This window comes from Hydractinia symbiolongicarpus, chromosome 3 (assembly GCF_029227915.1).
Source record: "Hydractinia symbiolongicarpus strain clone_291-10 chromosome 3, HSymV2.1, whole genome shotgun sequence".
Lineage (NCBI taxonomy): Eukaryota > Metazoa > Cnidaria > Hydrozoa > Anthoathecata > Hydractiniidae > Hydractinia > Hydractinia symbiolongicarpus.
This window is the reverse complement of record NC_079877.1, coordinates 11,666,431-11,686,223: the sequence shown is the minus strand read 5'-3', so window position 1 is coordinate 11,686,223 and position 19,793 is coordinate 11,666,431. Positions and strand designations below refer to the sequence as shown.

Sequence of the window (19,793 nt, the reverse complement as noted above, 5' to 3'; positions counted from 1 at the left end):
TTAGTAATACTTTATATTACTATAATTCAATACACCAAAACTTCATGGAATGGAGTCATACCTGGTGGAAAGAGAGAACAATTGTCACTTGACGCAGCGCAACCTTGTTTTATTTCTAGAAACTCTTATTGCTGGTTCAAGTATTTATGAAGGTGAATTTTAAATTTTTGCTCATTTTGGTTTGCTGAAAATTCTGGTATCAAAAATGACCGATTCAAAGTTGTGGAAGTAATGAACGTTCCGGAAAATGGGAAGAGATTTTTGGCCATATTTTTAGTGTAGAATAGTGTTAATCCAACAAATTGAATTTGACATCACCTGCTTAAGAGGCATGTAGTCAATTTATGTGCTTTACTTATTCAATGTAACATCACCTTATGTTAGGACCTATAATATTATTTCATGGTCGCAAACATATCGAAATTTAAGAGAATAATTCCAAACGGTGTAGCCACAGTTGCCAATTCAGTGGGCATTCTTTTCCAGTACCTTTTTTTAAGCCCTAAAACTTCAGTAAAAATTGAGAGTTAACAATATGTTTTTTATGTTTTTTCAGTAACATTAAAGAAAGAACACAATTTTGAAGAAAATGAGGGGTATATTTCAATATATCATCAAAAATTAGAATATCGCGTATTTAAAAATTGGAAGAAAAATGATTATTAGAAGAAAATATTGACTGTGATATCCAACTTCCGTGAATTTTTTTCACTGCATCAGATTTGTGTAATGTTTCTTGGCAGAACATCAAAAGTTTTAATAATATAATATGTCAGTCTTTTTAATTATAATTAGAAAAATACAAACATTGACACAATTATAATCCCCTGATAGCTGATGACACGCTTTTAGGCATGTTCGATAAAATTCAACGGAAAAAAAATCAATTTTATTCAGTTTTGCTAATTGATCGTATTCTGTGACACCGATAAACGCTTTAAACAATGCATTAATTTTCACAAAGATACATTTATAATCTATAAAAGTTATTGTGTGCTTGAACTAAGTGACAAAAAAAAAACGGTTTGAGCGTGAGACTAAACTGTCATAAACGACTAGACCAAAAATACGATCGGTCGATCAACAAGTGCGTTAGAGAAACATAAAAAATAGCGAAGGCAAAAATGGACACGAATACATTTTTAATAAGTGATTATACTTTTTCAACGGATTCCTTTTTTTTGTAAATCAAGATGGAATTGCATCTGCCACTTCAAGTGCTACAAACACGCTGTCATAAATTTCTGAGAAGTTAAACAAAAACGTGGTTTTAAGTTTTCCATATGCGTCTGGGAAATTACCATGGACGACTACAATTAATTTGTAATTAGTTGTGCAACAAAAATATAATTACAATCATAAAATTACCAGAAGCTTTAATGAACCATTTGTTTATTATCGAGAGTTTACCACGCATTGGTTTTTTTTAACCATTATGGATGATTTGAATTAACCAAAGCGGAAACCACATGTTTTAGTGACATCTTTGCAATTAAAACATAACTGTTACTTTAATGGTGTTGCTGAGACATCGTTGCCACGTGTTTGGAAGGTTTCGCGGGAAATTATACTAACTGCTGATAAGGGAAGCGTTATAAATACCCCATTGAACTCTGGTTTCAATTACTGTATTTCCGTAACGATAAGTGAACATTTTCCATTTTCGAAGTACCCAAATGGATCAACTTATCTCGTTGGTAAAAAGTGAAAACTTATGTATATATATATATTCCAAAAATACTACATGTAGTCAAATTAATAAATTTTTGATAACAGGTTAATGCAGTAAAAGGAAATGTAATAAAAATATTTTTCGCGAAGAATTATTTCTTAGTTAGCAAAAATTAGTGAAATCTACTACGGAGAATATCTTAAGACAATCACAATTTTCTGGATATTCTTTGAAATTGATAAATGATAATAAGATGTTAATTCTGTGCAACCATTTCTTGTAGGTACGTAAATGATGAACTAAAAACACACTTAGCTAGGTGCCCACTTGCAAAAAATAGAAGCTCACTAAGGAAGGAAAACAGGAAATGTCTCTTCAGGAATTATAAACCCAGGGGAAATTTTCCTTTTTGTTTTTTACTATGATGCTAAGCCAATGTTTTTACTAAGCCAACAAGAGGAATTCCAATTTGATCGCGTCGTTTGCCTATTATGTTCATGAATATTTTAAAAAGTTGCTAAACCCCAGTATGACTGCGGATGCTAGGTACATCCTCTAGAAGCTAGCTTTTTAATTCATAAGGGTTAAAGGAAGATAGATAATGTTCTTTTAGTCGTTGCAATTTGTTGTTCTGTTGTATGTTTCGGTAGTGGAAAAACAATGATGGAATAATTTTGGCATGCTACTTTACAGAACTCCGTTTTTTAATACCGATGTGGATAAAATCCATTGTTTGGTATCTGTAGTTTGATAGCATGAGCAAACTACATCCCACACCTGTAGTCTTTATTAGCGTCAACTTGTTTACCATAGTGAGAACCCACGTAAATAATATTTGATTTGTAAATCAACGTTGCAGAGAACCATCAGGTGAAGAGTGGCATTCGGAACTTATTTGCATGCATGCTGCATAAAAACTTTTGAAAAGCCGTTATATAAATCCATGTTCTACTCAAGAATTTTTTAGGGCTAACAGGAGGTATTTTTGCACGATGTTATTGATCAATTATATCCTTAAAATACTTTTCACGTTTCCAATCCAATGCGTACATCGATATTTTCCGTATCACCGAAAACTCTCCACTTAAGCATCCAAACACCAATGATCCTACAATGCTACAAAAAATATTTGATAACAGAAGGAAAAACTTCTGTTTTCATCAAGGTGTTTTTGTTGTCGTCGATGCCAGGATAATTTTCGGACGCACAAGGAAATGTAATGGTGGGAATTTACGTTTAAATAAAGTGAAGCTAAGCTTTTTCATAGAACTGATGGAGATGACCAAGTAATGCTGATGCTTTTTAAAAAAATTATCAATAGCACTTCTATTCAAGTTTAATGCCCCAGTCAGTGCCAGTCTAAAGTATTTTGGATACAACTCCCATTACTACTAAAACGACGGGACCGAAAACTTATTTATATGTAAATGTATTTTTATTTTTTTCCTTAATATTTTAAATCTTGTTGATTAAACTTTTGTTTCCAAGATAAATGATTTCTTGCATCTTCTTGTCGAATCTCGTTTCAGTGATAACACAATTTTATTTTATGAACTTTCCAGTCCCCCACTAAGAAGGACAAAAATAAAAAGATGCATGACAATAGGGGAATGTCAAAATTATACTGGTAACTACCTATTTTCGAATTCCTAGAATCCTTTTTAAATATGGGCGAGATTAATTAAGTCTCTTAGTTTACATGGAACGGTGAGATACAAGCACAAAATTCATTTAAAACAAAGTTAAAAAATTACCATGAAATAAAATTTAACCTTAGAAAAAAATGAAAAAAATTGCGCAAATGCACTTGCAGAAGTGTTCCATGCAAAAACTAACGCTTTTAAAATTGTCTTCACAATTTTTACAAAAAAATCGTAATGTGGATAGCACCTTAGTGTAATAAGATCCCAGCAGATTGTTTTGTTAACGTTGGTTTCTGTATGCTTATCCTTTATACACAAATTTTTGTTATTAAAACATAAAAATCTTATAACAATTAAACAACAGTCACATAAACAGACTTTAGCAATACATTGCAAATATTAACCAAAAGAAGGAACTGTTATAGTGGCATGTAGAAACCAGTTTACGTAAACGGGTATATCACACTCGTTATCAAAACATTACAGGCTAGTTTGAAAAGGCACGTAGGAAGGAGGCAGTAAAATTGTCAATGATAAAGATGAGCAAGCCATCCAGGCAAAGTACAGCATCAACATTACAGTTTTTGCCAGATGACTTTAACATCAACAATAACAACAACTATAAGAAACGGAGCAGGTCTGATGACGTATCACTCTCCTACCGCTCTTCTTTATACAGATCAGAAGAAGTGAATTCCATCCATGTTGGGACATTGCTCGCGAAAATGAGACAATCAAAATGGAGAAACACTTTGATTTTGTTGTTTCTATTTTTTGTTAGTGTGGTCGTTTTGACAGCCTTTGCATATTGGCATGTTAAAGAAGATTTGGAACGAACCAAAAAAGATGTTTATGCTTTGAAGGTTGTTTTAATGAACATAAAACAAAAGGCATCAAAACACAACAATAATGTTCAAAAGTCAAACACAAGGAGCTTTAAAAGTTTACCATCTACAAAGAAAAATGTTATAATATCGAAGGTGAGTACAATTTGTGGTTATATTTGCTTTAACAATGCATAAATAGATTATATTATTATAGAACGAACGTCAAACGTTTCCTTAGCAACAGCCATTCTTAAAACACTTTAGAGGTTAAAATAAAAACAAGGATTTGCTATTAGACAATTATGAAATAATACCCAGTTAATGCTTCTTATATTATAGTTTGCAAAAAAAAAGAAATTTAACTGCAGCAAAACAAATCTCAATCAAAGTTACCAGGACAGTATAAATTCTATTGTTGCATTCTTTGTCCTTTAGGAACCATTTGTTGCCATTAATATGATAGGAGCCAACGACCAGAAGCAAACCACAATGAAAGGTAAACCTGGTCAAATGTTACCAATAAATTCAATATTTCAATGTTGCTTTTCAAATACCACATTCTTTATTCATTTGACCAATGTTATATTTTTTGGTAATTTTTTAGGAAGTCCTATTTATTCTTGGGAAACAACGTTGCGCATCGGTAACATATCCAGTTTTCACAACTCTTACATCACCATTCAAACTCCTGGGTATTACTACGTGTATGCGCAGGTATATTTACATTTTTGGTTTCATGCGCAACAAAAAGTGCAATCTTATGCAAATCTAGCGCCAATTAATCTCAGCACATACTTTAATTGAACTTCCAATCTCCCCCCCCCCCCCCCCCAAGAAAAAAAAATTCAAAACTCAACAAGATTAAACCCAGTTATTTATTTTTTAACTTAGGATATCTTACAAAATGTGAACGATGCAGTTGTTTATATAAAGTTAAAACCCTCTATTTAGCCCAGATTCTAATATATAATGGGAATCATCCTTAAACAGAATTATTAGTATGCTCCTGCGGGTACTTAAGGAAACACAGTACCTATAATTTAACAACACAACCTAAAATTTATTTCAGATGTTCTTCTCAGAAAACAAAAGTTTCAAAAAAGATGTCTTGCACTTTTATATCCGGAAAAATCGTCAAGCAAAACTAGCAGTTGTATCTGTTCCACGTAAATCATGTGAGACCTTCTGTACCAGATATATTTCATGTGTTGTCAAATTGTCTAAGGACGATGACCTATCAATTACATCTGCAGATGATGGCATCAATTTTAGCATGTCTCGCAATAAAGCTCAATTTGGTGCGTATCTATTAAAAAATGCAAATTGACATCATTCGTTAAAGGAATTTTAATATTTGAAAATTACTGCACAGGATAGATGGGATTGATGTGGTGATTGACAACTTAATGGAGTACACCTGGTTGTATTAACCAGTGAATTTTAAGTTTCTGAGATTTAAAGTTTAAAAGCAGATTAAACCAAACTTGATAAATTAGAATAAACCTTCCTGCATACCATTTTTTGATCCATTTGGATGACACAATTTACAATGCAGCATTTACTTATCGGAAACAGAAAGAAGTTTTCAACACAAACTAATACCGATTGATTCTTAAGCAAAAATCACAATTTAAAACTGATGTATCATGAACAAGACACATGTCAGAAATAACCACCATCACAGTTTCAAATAAAATTAAGAATTTAACTGCAAATTTTGCAAATATATCAATTTTTTAATAATTGAAATACAGCAAAATCGAAACGTATTAGTTATCACACGGTACAGAGTATAATATGGCATATATTTTTTTAAATTTTGATATTTTTTCGTGTTATATTTAGCCAATCACGTTGGAGATATACTTTCGTGCTCATAACAAAAAAGTAAATCAAATTTGTGCATCTTTATTTGCACAATTTTTATAGGTTTGGTCTTACTAGCCTTAAACAAGAAAAGGATAACATTTTAAATTTGTTACAGACTTTTGTAATATCATCAATAATGCGATATATGGTTTATATATTTTCACAATGTTTTATAAATTTTTTAAATATGTTTATATGTATATATATATTTTAACTTGTATGCAAATTCTTTTTGCATACAACAGCGACTATGGAAGATGCAATTTTATATTGATAAAATATATTTGTATCGTGTTTTTTATTAAATATGACAAAATATTAAAAATAAAATTTGCAATATTTTTAAATGTTTTGTAAATTTGCATGTAGATATTTTTTATAGCATAATTATATTTTTTATAACCAAGATATACAATTTTTGTACTTTTTTAACACATGTGTATAACGGAAAAACTAAATCAACGAAGATACTAATTAGACGTCTGCGCGGATGGGCAAGAAGAAACATGGTATGGAATTGCATTTCAAAACAAAACAGAACAGACACGCAGCTTGAAACTGCTGTAGGTATAAGGACTTTTAAATTGGTTTAAATAATCAAAAACTGTGGTATTTATCAAAGCTGTGATCTCTAGACAAACTTAATAAAGACAAAAATTAATCCCGGCTGTTAATAAGCTTAAATTGCATCAGAGCTAATGCAGGTATTAAATGCACTTATTAAAACATTACTTGTATCGTATACAGAGAAAACGTTAAGAACGTTCTGAATGCGAAGTAGTTTATAATACACTGTTTTATGTTATTTTTAAACGGACAGCAAGATTGTTTTATAGGGATAAAACTCTAGCTTAAGAATTCGCAGTCTTTAATTCCGCAAGAGGTCATCGCGGAATTAAAAACTGCGAATTCATGGGCGAAAAAATCGTAAACAGCGGAATTAAAGTTGCAAATCAGATACTGTGTTAAGAAATTGCGGAATTTAATATTGCGAATTGAAGCAATGATCCATGAATTATATCACAAAATCGGTATAATTTTTTTACATTTCAGTCATTAAGGGGTTTCCTCTGTAAACTTTCACTAATATACTAAATAACGACAAAAATAACTCGCTTTTTCTTGGAAATAGACAAAATTAGATTGCGAATTGCATTGTTTTTCTTGGAATTGTGAAAATAAAAAGATTGTGAATTGCGTCTTTTTTCTAGGCATTAAAAAAAAAGATTGCGGATTTAAAGACTGCGAGTTTAGGCAAAATTCGCAATCTTGAAATCCGCAATGTTTTCTTCCCCAATATTTTCCTGCGCAATAATTTCTTCCCCTAAGGTAGCTAGAACCTTATCCATTTCTAATCACTGCGTTTAATATATTTTTGTGTGTTTGCTTTTCTAGCTTTTGCTATGTGTAGCTATTGACGTTCATTCCGTGCCTTACCAACCATCTCTGTGTCTACAATTTTTCCATTGTTTCGTATTTCTCGAGCGTCTGTGCCTATCTTTTATTTTGCCCTTTGAACTTTCCTTAAGTTTTCTTACTTGAAATCTAATTCTTTTACTTAACTTTTGTTTTAAAAACTTTATATGTATAAATACTTTTTAATACTTTTTATATTATAAGTTTATGAAGAAGAACCATTGTAATTATGGGAATCGAAAAAAGTTAAATAGATAAAATATGCAGAGTTTTATTAATAGCTGGCAGAAATACTGAAATGTTGATTGATCAATTGAGTGTACTCTGTCCCAATAACATTTAAAATTAAGTTTGAATATTCAGAAGCCTATAATTCTGGATTATTTTCGGCTTGGAAAGAACATACAGAAAACACATATAATACCAATCTTAAAACAGTTCATTTTCTTGTAAATCCGTTAAGTTACACGGTTTCTTAAATATACAGGAAAGAGAAGCTCGCTGCATGGTGTTTTACAAGAATTAATGCAAAAATAAGTACATTAAATCAAACGTAGGTGCAGACTCTTTTATATTTTAGACAGATTGTAATGCAAGAATTTCATGTCATACACGATTACGTCGTGTCAAAACACACACAGAAAATTGAAAGTTAAAGATTATCTTAGTGTAAAACAACCTTAAAAAAGGAGATTAAAGCAGGAATTACTTGTTGAAGGCTGTTTACTTTTTGCATAGCTATATCACAAAATCAACAGACATTTTACGTCAACACACAGTAAAAATGTCATACTTGACAACAAAATTCTTAGAATCAGTTCTAAGAAGTGCATTTTGTAAAAAGTCAATAATCTGTTTCTCAATTTAACTTCGTTACTAGATCTCAATTTATTGTTTTTACAAGTAGCGACGAGAAGCATAAACTAATTTTTCTCTAGAGAACAAATTTCAACTAATTGATTTATGTATTGATTAAAAACAAGGACATTTTAGAATTTTGACAGATTATTATTTAACAAGCACGTAGCAATTCATATCATGTCACGCATCTACGTTAATATACATCCGAGATAACATAGAGAAATTATATATTTGATTTTACAAAGAACTTTCATACACGAAACTATCTAACTATAGCTTCTTGTCTAGTTTGTTCATCAATACCACTGCAGCGAAGTATTTTGACGTCAGATGGAAAACTCGTTTCCGGGGCATTTTGCATTTGTTGACAAGATTTGATATAAGTCCTGATTAATTTTAGACAATTGTTGATGAAGGCATTGTTTGTTGCTGGCAAAAACTATAATTTGCTCGTGTTGTTATCAATGCCTGACAAAAAACGTCCTTTAAGGTTTCAATACGATGCGATATTTCAAGCTCGGTTTTACAATGTTACACAAAACACATAAATATTAAGACATTTTTCAAGCCATTTTACAAGGTAAGCACAAAATATTAACTTCCCCAAAGGCTCTAATAGTGAGACCTAAACGTCTTAATTCGAATCTACCACAATTTATACTTCAACTTTGCATAGAAAAACAAAAAATTTTTCGAATTCTAAAACCTAAATCGCATAATCAACACAATATTGTCGCTGTGACTTAATGCCGCAAAATCAAATTTTATATCCTTTTTGTTTATCATTGATTATTTTAATGATTTGTGCTGATACGCAGGCTTGGTAAACAGCACACAAGCCTTACGCTAGTCGCATTTTCCAAAACGCCTGCTTTATGAAGTAATGCATGTCAGGGCCCGTAAAGACCAAAAATGATGGCGTCAGCAACAGTTCCCTCACTACATAACCCTACATAAAATTTTTGGATGAAAAACTTTCCGCAAGCACAAATTTTGGACGGAAAAATTTTTGGACAAAAAAAATCCTAAAGTCATTCTCTCCGAAAAATTTCGTTCGTAATTAGTTAAAAGACCTCATTTCCAGTGCCTTCTAGAAGTTCTATTATTAATCAAATTACCTCTGCGATCTTGCTTTTCCCAACTAAAAACTTAAAATCTTTGTACACATTGGCAATTTGAAGCGTTCCATAGCCCTACTTTGGTTATATTTCTTCTTCTTATAAATTGTGCGTAGATTCATGTGAAATAGTTTGCGCGTAGAAGCTTTGCTTGCAAGGAGCAAGCGTTTGTTCAGATTGACGAAAGCTTGCATAGAAGATGTATTGTAACGAAAACTTTCTTTGGGCAAAAAATATCTTTCCGTCACATTGTAGGACATATTTATATTTTATTTTGTTTCTAGTGTGAAAGAAATACATAATTAAATTCATTTTTTACTCAGACTTCTATCTATATATCCAACCTTGTTCGATAAGTAGAACAAACTCACTAATAAAAAATAACTAAAATTTGATATTATACACAGTTTATAAAATAATCCTTTTAAGGTTAGATCCAATGTGGTAGTATAACGAAAGATTTTAATTAATCAAGTTCTCTGAATTGTTCTTATATTTCACTTTGTTTGATTTTCGCGCCATTTGTGCATTTCCTTTGTGCTAAAAATAACAAAAACATCGGTGTAAGAGCGTAAGTTGCGGTTTCTTACTTGTTATTAAAACCAAAACGTAGACAACACCATTTAATAAATGACATCCGTTTGGCACTTTCTGTCATCAACCAATGCTATTTATTAAAAGAGTTGACATTAGATATTATAAAACTCATTTAAAATAATAGCCCTAATCCTGTTTATTCTGAAAAATTTTCATTGCATTAAATTAATAAACGTAGATAAATCTACATAATGTAGATTTATGTCAATAGCAATGTCTTTGCTATTTACGATGCAACCACATCTTTAATAAGGGTAAACAAGTATAGGGAGTCAGTACATACACATTTTCAAATTTTCACGGTCAAATCCTTATAAAAACCAACATAACCAAACTACTTGTGAGGTCACAGAGTTCATCACACATGACCCATCCAACAAAATCCGCCGACAGTCAGCAAAATATCAACGCATGCGCAGCATCAAGTGACCAACTATGCGCAAGTTGAGTAGGGAAAATTCTCATACTCAATTTTTTAGACCATTTCACAAGAAATCTGAGATGTGTACATAACAAAAAGAAGATGAGTTGGTTTCAAAATGTGCTAGAGCGTCTTATTACTCAACAAATATGGATTGAGGAGGTTAAAAAGGAACCCAGGCTACTCAAGTATGTACCAGATCGTATCAAGACGCAGAAAATGTGTAATTGGATCCCCACCAGTTCGAGTACCCCCCAGACCGGTTCAAGACGCAGGATATGTATAACAAAGCTGTCGAAGAGATAACCCATATGCTCAGATATGTCCCGGACCGGTTCAAGACGCAAGATATACGCAACAAGGTCATTGAAAAGGCAGACCTCGAAAAGTTTTTGGACCCTAGGTAATAGGCGCGACAATCAAGGGATTGGTAAGTATAGTTTTTTAACCAATTAAAACTTCAGTGCGACCCAATTGGCTATAATCAATAAAATGGTACTCTGTTACTGGTGCTGTGTAGAACTGTGCGATAAAAAATGCGTCAGGTGCCCCATGAGATACAACCCCCGCAGTCTAGTACAAAACTTATAAAGGAATCTGGCTTTTTTCATGTCAAAGAAAACATGGCTGCTCATACTTTTGTGAAAATGCGTGCTGCTTGGCTTACGTGGAGGAGCGAAGGGTATATTCAGCGTGTACGAAATGTTGCTGTGGTTGTTGAAAAGGCGCTACAAAGGTAGGGCCGCCTCAGACTGGAGACGCCTCGTCAGATTTGGGGGTGACTTGATTGAAAAGGAATTCCTGGCATCCTGACAGGGTCATAGACTGGTGCTTTTTAGAGGATGAAAAGGCAGACTTCGAAAAGTTGCGGAGCTCCTAGGTTATCTCATAGCCCCTCGGGGTTATAAGATAAATAGAACAATGCAATGAACGCTTGCTTGACGAGTACGATAGGTGTAGCTGAGGACGGAGGCTCGTGATACAGGCTAAATCGTTGTGTTGGTACTGCTATCAAGAGTATATCATGTATAAAGGTGGCAGGTGCGTATGTGCGAGGAACGATAAAAGAACCTCGGACCTCGTTGAAAATTCAATAAATGATGCTAAAATTTGAAAACAAAATTGTCAAACCTAGAGATTTCTACAGTTTTGCGTGTAATTTCACAGATATCAATGACATTACGTAGATTACCTGACATTGTCAGATCCCATTTCTGCCAACGGGGGTAAGGGTTAACTGTACATAGCAGAGTACCATACGCGAGACCTTATAGTAGCCCTAATGGTAAAATGGAGTTAGCCGATACAATGCCGGCGCTGTACCAACGATTGGTCTTGATTTCGACGAGTACCCCGATTGGATTGAAAAGTATCGTCAAATTTGGACAAGGATCCAAAAATTGATATCTCAAAACTTGACTGCAGAGCCTGTGAAAAAGGGCGTTACAGCAACGCAAAACTCAAATACCACAAGGACGCGATCACGACTAAATTCCATGGTATTCGGGTACCCTATGATGAACCCTGTCAAGTCAGTGCCATCCTGGCTACAGCTTCCGTGTATATGCAGGGCAAAAACTACTACCCACAGGTGCAAGTTGTGGAATGTAGGTACAAGGACTTTAAAGTCGAATGGCTGCAGAGTGATGAATAGAAAAACCAATGTTTTACAAGGCCCACGGGGCTTACAAAACATATTAAAGCCTGTAATCAGGTGGAGACTCTAAGTACCGCTGGCATACTGTACAGATTGAGGTTTTTTTAAAACTTCATCCTTACTCTCTTGTCTCCCCTTTGCAACTAGCTGGGCGTGCTCTCGCGCGTTAATCGAGTCAACGATCCGTTTGACGCGCTGTCGTATTTGCTCCTTCAATAGGAAATACCGTTATTTTTCTTTGATAATGAGACTAAACTCATAATCGCTAATAACCCCATTTTCTACCGCTTTTGAAATCAGATCAACAACTGAATTCAATTTTAATTCCGCGAGTAACCTGATACTTTCGTGTTTTTTTTATTTAACACCTAACCTCTTTGAAGCATTCCGCAGACCGGCCTGCCCGGTACTAGCTGCTATTGTGATAGCACCCATGGCAATGCACAGCGGAGCACCCAGGCCCGAGGCTAACGCTTCGATTCCGACGCCCAACGTTATAATACTAGCGCTCAGTAATCCATGATCACAATACCTCACTTTTATCTTTAATCTCCCTTCGCAGATACTGTTCAATTTCTTCGATCTTTTCGAGCCTGTAGATCTGACTTTCCTCCGCCATGTCCGCGCTTTGCCCAGGTGCACTTGGTGAGGTTGGGTATAGCTTACTCAACTCCATTTATTCTATCAGTAAATGCATCGTAATTCCAGTATACAAAACCTTTTTGTTATGATGGGTTCGTCTGTCAGCATGAACTCGAGGCGATCTATTCCGGTCAGCATATCTCCCCAGGCATTCAACTCCTTGGTGGGGAGCAAAGCCAGAATTTTTGACTTTTTACCATCAAGTAGGGCATCATTCTCGTCCAACTGAGGGCAAATACGTCGAAGCCGAATGTAAACGTCAGTCTTGTAGAATGCATCATAGTCACCCTTTGTGTAGTACTTTTTACTTGGATCGTAGGGTAGGCCCATGAGCTCTTGAAGCTGTCTGTTAATATCCACCGTGTACCCTTCAATGACACGGAGCCTGCAGAGTCCATTTTTCAGGAAAAAAATCGTGATCCTGTCCTGTGCCTGTCTGTTCACGATAGCCTCAAAATCCTCGATCCTATACAGACCGTTCATAATTTCAGTTCGGACCTCCACCTGCATGGACCCCACGGATGGTAGGCCGAATGCTAATCGATTGTAGGGCAATTCTCGTATCCTGTACTAGGTAATTCTCAAACATCGTAGGCTTTTTAATGTCGGTAATGTAGAGTTGCTTCATCCTTTCTTCTTAGAAGAAAGGAAGGATGAACATTTACTCGTGCAATGCGATGGCAAGGTACAAGTCAAGCAGGGGAGAATGGCCCCTTGGTATCACGAACCTGTAATATCACGACCTATACGTGTCTACTGAATCTCACATTTCCGTGGTATTCCCAGGGTTTACCAAATACCCCATCAAAAAACCAACAACCTACTTCAACGATCCCGTAACGCTTGGATGGGAGGGACAAGAATTGGGTTACTGGAACATTCAGGTTAATTTCGCAAACCATTGCGCAACCACGGCTTTAAGTATCTCCGCCAAGCATATGACGGACTCCGTACCACTTGTCAACTCGATCTTCAAATTTCACGTGTACTACCACATGCATCACATTCTGGCAAGAATAAAGGTGCCGATGCCATTTGACGATGGCTTTGCTCAGTACAAAAATCCCTACTCAACATCTGGATTCACGCAGGTGTGTCACGAATATGGTGCTGATTCCAATGGCCTGGTCCAAGTTGATGTTAATAATGTAAAGCGTCATGCTAAGCCTACGGAGCAGACCATCAAACATGCGGCAGCCGCACCTCCTAAGCAGGCTATCAAGCCAGCCCCTAGGCATACTATCAAACATGCGGCACCCCCTAAACAAATGGAGCAGACTGGCGCTATCAAGCCCCCTGAATACAGGGAAGCCCCACAGAGGGAACAAAATGAGAATACCAAGGCCGCGCTGATCACGGTGGGGGTAAGGCTCATCATTGCCTACATCTGGCTTAAATAGGTCTAATATGTTGATGAAACACATTAGACTTTCCTCTTTCCAACGTAGGCCACAACAAACACGACAGCAGCAGCGATTGCCATGTACAGGTGCTTGGCTGCGTATTCTACTATTTTAGCTGCCAACTTAAAGAATAACGAGACAACCGTGCCAATAATGCCAGGTAATGCAGCACCTGCCTTACCTGCCAGGTATTTTAGGAATTTTCCAAGCCTTCCCAGCTGCTTTTCTACAAAGCCCTTTCCTGCGGCACTTCCTCCTGCACCTCCAGCGCTTCCCCCTGTAACTGCGAGTACGATAGTGGAAATCAGCAGAACAACAGCCGAGACGATATTCGCTATAGTAAGACCATGCTGCTTGAACAAGATCTTAAGCTTCTCAACCAGAGACGTGTCATCTCCGGCGATTTTTATTAGGGTGTCCTTGATGGCTTTCAGCTGACTATGGATGCCGCAGGATAATCGGCCGTGCGCTTCTCACGTGGCCTCTTTTTGATCCTGCAGATTTTCAATCTCCTCCTTGACTTTTGCGATATCCCTGTCCAGGGTAGCTTGTTATCCCTCGGTTGCGCCGGCATTCTTAGCCTCGAGTTCTTTCACCTTGGTCTCTGCCTTGCCAATCTTGCTGTCGTATAGGATCATCTTGCTTTTCAAGTTTTCTAAATTACCCCTTAGCGTTTGAAGTTCGAAGTTGAGTCCTCTTCGCTCGCGCTTAGTAAAAACTTCATCACTGCTGCGAAAGGAAGTATCTTCGATAATGCTTTCGGTTTGGTCTAGAACATTCTCGAGCAATGGCATCATTTCGATGTCATCAGCCTTCTCCTCGACATGAACAATCTCGTTCAAGAGTTTCTGAGCCATTGCTTTACTTCCTTTGTTGGGTGTAGCATAATTGTCAAATCCTATGGCTATCAGACGCTCCTTACCTAGCAGCCTTTGTATCTGGCCAACGCTTTTTAATTCACCATTCTGGTTCGTGATCACTATACCATCGACAGCAAGTTGATCCCCTTCAGTTCAAACTCGTTGTAAAATTTCGCAGATGGTGTCAGCCTCAGCTCCTTACTAAGGAGTTCGTACAGATCGTCGACCTTTGATTTTAGTATCTCTTTCCTCTGTTACAAGTATTTGTAAACCGTTTTTGACATGTAATGAACATGTCAAAAGCACCACATCGTCATGGAAGAAAAAGCAAAAAAATCAGGCAATATTTACTACACCCTGAAACATCTCAGGATTGGACAAAAAAACCATCAAACTCCTCGCGAAGCAGAGTGGCCTATCAAAAAAGCAAGTCGTACACTGGCTTTCCAGGCAACTCCTATGGCTCCGACATATCCGGGTTCGAGACGTATCGATTACTCCCATTTTACCATCACAAAACCCAACGAGATGCATCAGTTTGATATCTACAATACATTCTCACAGTCATTGACGTGGCATTGAGGTACAAGTTAGCGAGGCCTCTACGTACGAAAAATGTTAGCGAAGTCGCGGACATGATCAGGGACACTTATAAAGCGGGGCCTTTACGATACCCAAACACCTTCCAGTGTGACAGTGGCTCTGAATTCAAGTCAGATATAACGAAACTGTTAGAGGGTAAAGGTGTTGAGATTAAGAGGGCCACCACTAAGTACCACCATACATTTACGGCATTTGTCGAAGCCTACGACAAGGTACTCTCCGAGAGACTTTTCAAGCCTCAAGATGCGCAAGAGTTGGTCCCTTGGTGGGGATTAGCAGTACCTGGGTCAAACACTTGTACACTGTAGTGAAAGGTCTCAGCAACACCAAGACTGCCATGATTGGGAAGAAACCTAGTAGGGCGATTAAGCTCGAGGAGATGCCGCTCGCGAAGGGTGAACAATATCCTGAGGAAAAGCCATTGCCTGAGGATGGTCCCTATCTCTATCTGCTACAACCAGAGGAAGACCATGGTTATCAAGCCAGACGCGCAACTGATGCTTTTTGGAGCAAGAAAACGTATAGACTGGATCGCACTGTTGAGGGTAGTTGTGTGCTATACTATTTGAAGGACGGGCCTGATCGTAGTTTTGTTTCCGAGGAGTTGATGTTGATCCCTGGGTTGACTTCGATACATCTGCTTTCTCTAAGCCAGTTGTAGTGTATGATGGCATTCGGCGTCTCTGCTAGTACCACAATCTCACCATTGGGGTAGTCAACAAGCTTGTTTCAAATCTTTTGCGCCACATACCCTTGTTGATCACAGATAGCAAGGTATGGAAAGGTATCGTTATTGTTCTTCTGGATAACAACCGTACCGTTATCTTTTTGGGGATCTTTGAGGCAAGGCACGGCGCGTCGTTGTAATGTTCCTACTTGGTCCTGGAGCGCCACGAGCTGTCGATCCCTACCCTCAAGTTCGTCCCCAAGCGCCACGAGTTGCTTGTCTCCATCGTTTAGATCATCCTCGAGGAGCGCCAGGGCCATATCCCTTTCCTTGAGGGCTTGACGCTGCTCCCTAACCTCATCCTGTAATTTTTCCACCCCCCTTCCCAGCTAGCCATTTTGTCAAAGCTATAGTCTTGGCTTTTTTTGATCTGACAACAATCTCCAGGGCGCCATCTAATGTGACGAAGACGTCATGCGGATTTCTCCCACCTCCTCGCATATCTGATCGGGGTTGGTTTTCTCATGACGCGAAAAAGTAGTAATATCCCGATATGACTCTGCAATTTCTTCAATCCCTAAAACCCTCCCCAAGTCAGCACGCTTGAAACGAGGTTGATTTTGCTTGTCAAATAAGGTTTCAATTGCTCCGGTTGGTGCGGCATTGAACATGGCAAAGACATTTTAAATATACGTGGGCTCAGGTAGAGGTTTTCACCTCAACGCTTAAGTGGTTTTTTTACTACTCACAGGAGTGGTAAAATTAGCGTCTGTCCCTAGTTCTCTTGTGTCGAAACACCTAAGTCTTACAAGTCGTCTCGAGTAAGGTCGATAAGCACGCTCAACATGCCCATCTTCTTCAAACCTATTAAAGGCGGGAATGCCGTTGGGACTATCGATGACGACAATCTCCTCTGCGATTGGGTAGTTGTCTTTGAACCACCTCCTTTTGGTGGGAAGAACACGTCTTTGAACACGCACACAGTAGATCTCCTCCGGAAACCATGCAAATCGTTTACCTCGAGTATACTTGAGGAACTGGTGAAAAGCAGTCACGTTCAGCCCATGGTCAATGTACCATTTTAGCACAGGAGTATAGAGTAGGATTTTTTCAGCTTTTATCAACCCCAGAAGCTTACGCGTACCCGGAACACGCTTGCGCCCCGCAGTTTTCAAGTAATCGTGCATGTGCTCGGGGATTTGACTGTCGGGTATCTCTTTAACGACAAATACCGGAGCCATTTCACTGGATTTTTTACGCAAATTTTCAGGTATCTCAATATTAACCTGCGCAAAGCCAAAGAGGGGTCCATCTCGCACGCCTCGCGTCAGTAGCTCTAAGTTATGCGCTGATGCAGGCGTAGCCACCCTGATCAGCTCTTCCTTCCCACAAGGAAAGTATTGCATGTTTGCGACGTACCCTAGAATGGTCTTGCACTCGTGGGGCTCCTCGTATGTGTGAGATCTGAGACCCGTCACGTCTCTTTCGTGGTACCTACAGAATACGATCGCAGGGCCATCAACCATCCCCGTCCGCAAGAGCTCGTAGGCCTCGTTCTTTGTACATTTTTCACATGCTTTCCGTACCTCTTGTCCATAGCTTCAATGAACGGTTCCACGTCGGCTAGATTGTACTCGCGCAACCAGTTCATTATGGTGACGCAGTCTCCCTTGTAAAACTCCGCGCGGAATGTTTCGTACTCTTCGCGAGATAGCGTGTTTTTCCCACTTAGCAGGCTATAGAAGTCCTCGTTTGCGACAGGCCAGACATGGTCCAACTTGCCGTGCCTTGTCAACCACTCGTATGGAAACATGAGCTTTTGGAGCTTAGATTCCAGGGACTTACACCAACCGTCATAGCTCATACCAGGAGCAAGGAAATTCTTGATGTCGAGAAATTTAAACCTCGAGGTTGTGAGGAACATGCAGTTGTTTTCTTTATTCGCTACCCTTATCTTATCGTCTTGCGCAATTTCTTCGACAAAACACCGCTTAATCAGGTTGATGTCTTACTTGCCGCTGTTAAACCCAATCGCAGATACCTGGTTTACCCAATCGTTCCACGCATCCTGGTTCCTTTTAGATAGCATGTTGAAATCGTCGGGCTTGGGGTACATTCTCTCGAACTCTTCCACAATGAGAGCATGCCTCTTTTCCAGTTTCTCCACAAACGTTTTAACCAAGACCTTGGAATCCTCGTGCTCAATAAACGTTGGATCTCCGTTAAGACTATCGGCAATACCAACGCTTACGGGATATTTCTCGAAAAGTACGTCAGATCAGGGGTTTGCTGGTAATTTAATGGCAGTAAGAGGGCTTTGAAATCAAACACAATGTAAAGTACCTCCTGGTTTTGGGTGGTTTCTCACATTCCAGGCCGTGACGGGGTTGCAACCCTGTTCTCGTATTATATTTTCCTTCTTCATCGTTTGATCATATTAGGTTTTGACTGATTGGATCCGTCCTGGCGGACACAGGAGGACCGCAGTACTCATAAACGGTCTTTGTGGTAGGCTCGTAACCGTCTACTCTCCACTCCTTTCCTTTATCATCGCGGATAACGCGTTCACCACCATGACCACATAGCGCGTGATGGATATGTCTTCCAGTTTGCTTCGACATGTATTCGATCCATGAGGATGCAGCGTAGCTGAAGCTTTCACCGTAAAAGACCTTCTCCGATTTGCTCGGCATACGTTTCACCTCGTCGTCTTGACGCCCTCGCATTCGTTCTTCTTATGCCCTGATAAGTTGCAGACTTTGTTAAAAACTTGGTCGCATACCTCGCATTCCCAGTGCTGGGTTAAAGCATCCATTTTTTTGATGTAAAAACAGTGCCCGTCCAGCATACCAAGATTGATGTCATCTGAACCCTTTTTGTACTGCTTTTGCCCATAGACAAGTCTCCATGGTGCCTTTTCAGAGATTGTCTTGGGCTCAAGGACCCTGATGTTGATCTTGAAGTGTTTGGCAATGCCCCCGAAATCCACCAGCTTTGTAGTGCACACATCTTCGCGCTTTAACTTGGAGTCCTCGTAGTACTCTCAAGCTAATGCAAGAGCTGGTCTTGTTAAACGTTCTGTTCCGCGTTCTACACCAGCCCTCCCTTTTACCGCTAAGCATCTCCAAAGGCATAAGTTGTCCGTTAGTTCTGTTTTCCCGTCCATGCCGTAGATGCACCTCTTATTTTGCAGCCAATCCGGGAGAGGGCCACATCCAAGAAGAGGTTCACGCGTACTTTTAGCCTTGATCCGTACATAATTGAAGACGATTTTCCCTTCTTATGCTCCTGGGGTCTCGGTGGTCCTAACCGGTGGTAAATAGGCCTTATTCCAAAACTCACCATCCTTCAAATCAAGACGCTTCATCTCGCATTCTTCAATGAACGCTTAGATTTCCGCTATATTTGACAGCGACCTGGAGCTCTTAGTTTTGTGATAATCAGACACGCCACCTCCGTTCTTGTAAATATTACAACTGAAGCTGTACACGACATTAACACGCATGTCCACGTGTGGCTTAATTTTTTGGATAATAG

At 38.1% G+C, this 19,793-nt stretch overlaps 1 protein-coding gene across 1 annotated transcript; it reads left to right on the top strand.

The window, feature by feature from the left end:
• The first annotated feature begins 3,614 nt into the window (after positions 1–3,614).
• LOC130635729 (uncharacterized) lies at positions 3,615–7,720 on the top strand. The gene is made up of 4 exons (XM_057445180.1): positions 3,615–4,295; positions 4,578–4,638; positions 4,747–4,856; positions 5,212–7,720. The coding sequence occupies exons 1-4, from the start codon at positions 3,846–3,848 to the stop codon at positions 5,467–5,469; spliced, it is 879 nt and encodes a 292-aa protein (XP_057301163.1). The 5' UTR covers positions 3,615–3,845; the 3' UTR covers positions 5,470–7,720.
• Positions 7,721–19,793: the final 12,073 nt, after the last annotated feature.